Source organism: Priapulus caudatus, unplaced genomic scaffold (genome assembly GCF_000485595.1).
Source record: "Priapulus caudatus unplaced genomic scaffold, Priapulus_caudatus-5.0.1 Scaffold1944, whole genome shotgun sequence".
In the NCBI taxonomy this organism is placed as follows: Eukaryota; Metazoa; Priapulida; class Priapulimorpha; order Priapulimorphida; family Priapulidae; genus Priapulus; species Priapulus caudatus.
In genome coordinates, this window is record NW_014579005.1 from 43,911 (window position 1) to 46,457 (window position 2,547).

Here is a 2,547-nt window from a genome sequence, read left to right on the forward strand (position 1 = left end):
TCTCAAGAGACACATGCGCACTCACACGGGAGAGAAACCGTTTGCATGCGATATATGTGAACATGGATATACGAGCCTCTGTCATCTCAAGACACACATGCGCACTCACACGGGAGAGAAACCGTTTGCATGTGAGAGATGTGAATATATGTGTTCTATGTCTGGTATTCTCAAGAGACACATGCGCACTCACACGGGAGAGAGGCCATATGCGTGCGATATATGTGAACACAGATATACTACCCTCAGTATTCTCAAGAGACACATGCGCACTCACACGGGAGAGAGGCCATATGCGTGCGATATATGTGAACACAGATATACTACCCTCAGTATTCTCAAGAGACACATGCGCACTCACACGGGAGAGAGGCCGTATGCATGCGATATATGTGAACACAGATATACTACCCTCAGTATTCTCAAGAGACACATGCGCACTCACACGGGAGAGAGGCCGTATGCATGCGATATATGTGAACACAGATATACTACCCTCAGTATTCTCAAGACACACATGCGCACTCACACGGGAGAGAAACCGTTTGCATGTGAGAGATGTGAATATATGTGTTCTATGTCTGGTAATCTCGAGAGACACATTCTCACTCACACGGGAGAGAGGCGGTATGCGTGCGATATATGTGAACACAGATATACGAGTCTCCATAATCTCAAGACACACATTCTCACTCACACGGGAGAGAAGCCGTTTGCATGTGAGAGATGTGAATATAAGTGTTCTACGTCCGAGATGCTTAAGTCACACATGCGCACTCACACGGGAGAGAGGCCGTTTGCGTGTGACAAGTGTGGATGCAAGTTTACTGCCTGCAGTTCACTGAGTAGACACCGGCGCACTCATTCAAAACCGAGCGCGTGATACACGCATCTATGCAGGGCAAATACATAAACCAGGACTGCATCAAATCGTATAGCATGACAGTATCACATCGTCTAAAACAATCTTACTGTGTGCCATGATATCGCGCTGCCATCCTTCGTAGCTCATAGTACAGTATTGTGACGTATATAAATGACATTACTGATCTCTGTATACTATCTGGATAGCGGCTGGCCAATCCACTGTCAGCGAGAAAACGAAGCCGCCACATCGTTACTGGCCGCCATTTTGCGAATTTGCAGGAGAGTGCAGATTCTGTGAACCACCGACGGAACTCCACCCCACAGAGCAGCCGATACGGCCGCTGCTACATAGCCGCCGCCGCCGCACCGCATAGCAGGGAGCTGCCGCCGCCACGGAGGAGCCGTCGCAGGGCCTTCCACCGCCCGCCGCCACGGAGGAGCCGGCGCAGGGCCGTCCACCGCCCGCCGCCTCCAGAGAGCTACCCCGCCGCATAGCAGCTATACCCGCCGCCGCCACGGAGGAGCCGTCACAGGGCCATCCACCGCCCGCCGCCTCCAGAGAGCTACCCCGCCGCATAGCAGCTATACCCGCCGCCGCCACGGAGGAGCCGTCACAGGGCCATCCACCGCCCGCCGCCTCCAGAGCGCTACCCCGCCGCATAGCAGCTATACCCGCCGCCGCCACGGAGGAGCCGTCACAGGGCCATCCACCGCCCGCCGCCTCCAGAGAGCTACCCCGCCGCATAGCAGCTATACCCGCCGCCGCCACGGAGGAGCCGTCACAGGGCCATCCACCGCCCGCCGCCTCCAGAGAGCTACCCCGCCGCATAGCAGCTATACCCGCCGCCGCCACGGAGGAGCCGTTCGGAGGGGCCTTCCACCCCCGCCGCCGGTCCAGAGAGCTACCCCGCCGCAATAGCAACTAATACCGCGCCGCCACCACGGAGGAGCCGTCGTAAGGGCCTTTTCACCGCCCGCCCCGCCTCCAGAGAGCTACCCCGCCGCATAGGCAGGCTTATACCCGCCCGCTGCCACGGAGGCAGCCGTCGCAGGGCCGTGCCACCGCCCGCCGCCTCCAGAGAGCTACCCCCGCCGCATAGCAGCTATACCCGCCGCCGCCACGGAGGAGCCAGTCGCAGGGCTGTCCCACCGCCCGCCGCTCCAGAGATGCTACCCCGCCGCATAGCAGCTATACGCCGCCGCCCGCCACGGAGGAGCCGTCCAGGGCCGTCCAACCGCCCGCCGCCCTCCCAGAGAGCTACCCGCGCGCATAGCAGCTTGATACCGCCCGCCGCCACGGAGGAGCCGTCGCAGGGCCGCCCGCCGCCTCCAGAGAGCTACCCCCGCCGCATAAGCAGCTATACCCGCCGCCGCCAACGGATGACCGTCCCAGGTCCGTCCACCGCCCGCCGCCTCCAGATTAGCTACCCGCACCGCATAGCAGCTATACCCCGGCTGCCACGGAGGAGCCGTCCGCAGGGCCGTCCAGCGCCCGCCGCCTCCAGAGAGCTACCCACCGCATGAAGCAGCTAATCACCCGCCGCTGGTCCACGGAGGAGCCGTCCTGCAGGGCCGTCCACCGGCCCGCCGCCTCCAGATATACCCACCGGGCATAGCAGCCTAATACCCCCGCGCTGCCACGGAGGAGCCGTCGCAGCCGTCCAGCGCCCGCCGCCTCTC

At 60.9% G+C, this 2,547-nt stretch overlaps 1 protein-coding gene across 1 annotated transcript in view; it reads left to right on the forward strand.

Moving 5' to 3' along the window:
• Positions 1-1,491, forward strand: part of LOC106817951 (oocyte zinc finger protein XlCOF6-like) — a 2,560-nt gene extending 1,069 nt beyond the window's left edge. Inside the window, exon 2 of the mRNA XM_014822656.1 lies at positions 319-1,491. Within this exon, the coding sequence (XP_014678142.1) occupies positions 319-883 (565 nt within the window). The 3' untranslated portion in view covers positions 884-1,491. The remainder of the gene's footprint in view (positions 1-318) is intronic.
• Positions 1,492-2,547: the final 1,056 nt, after the last annotated feature.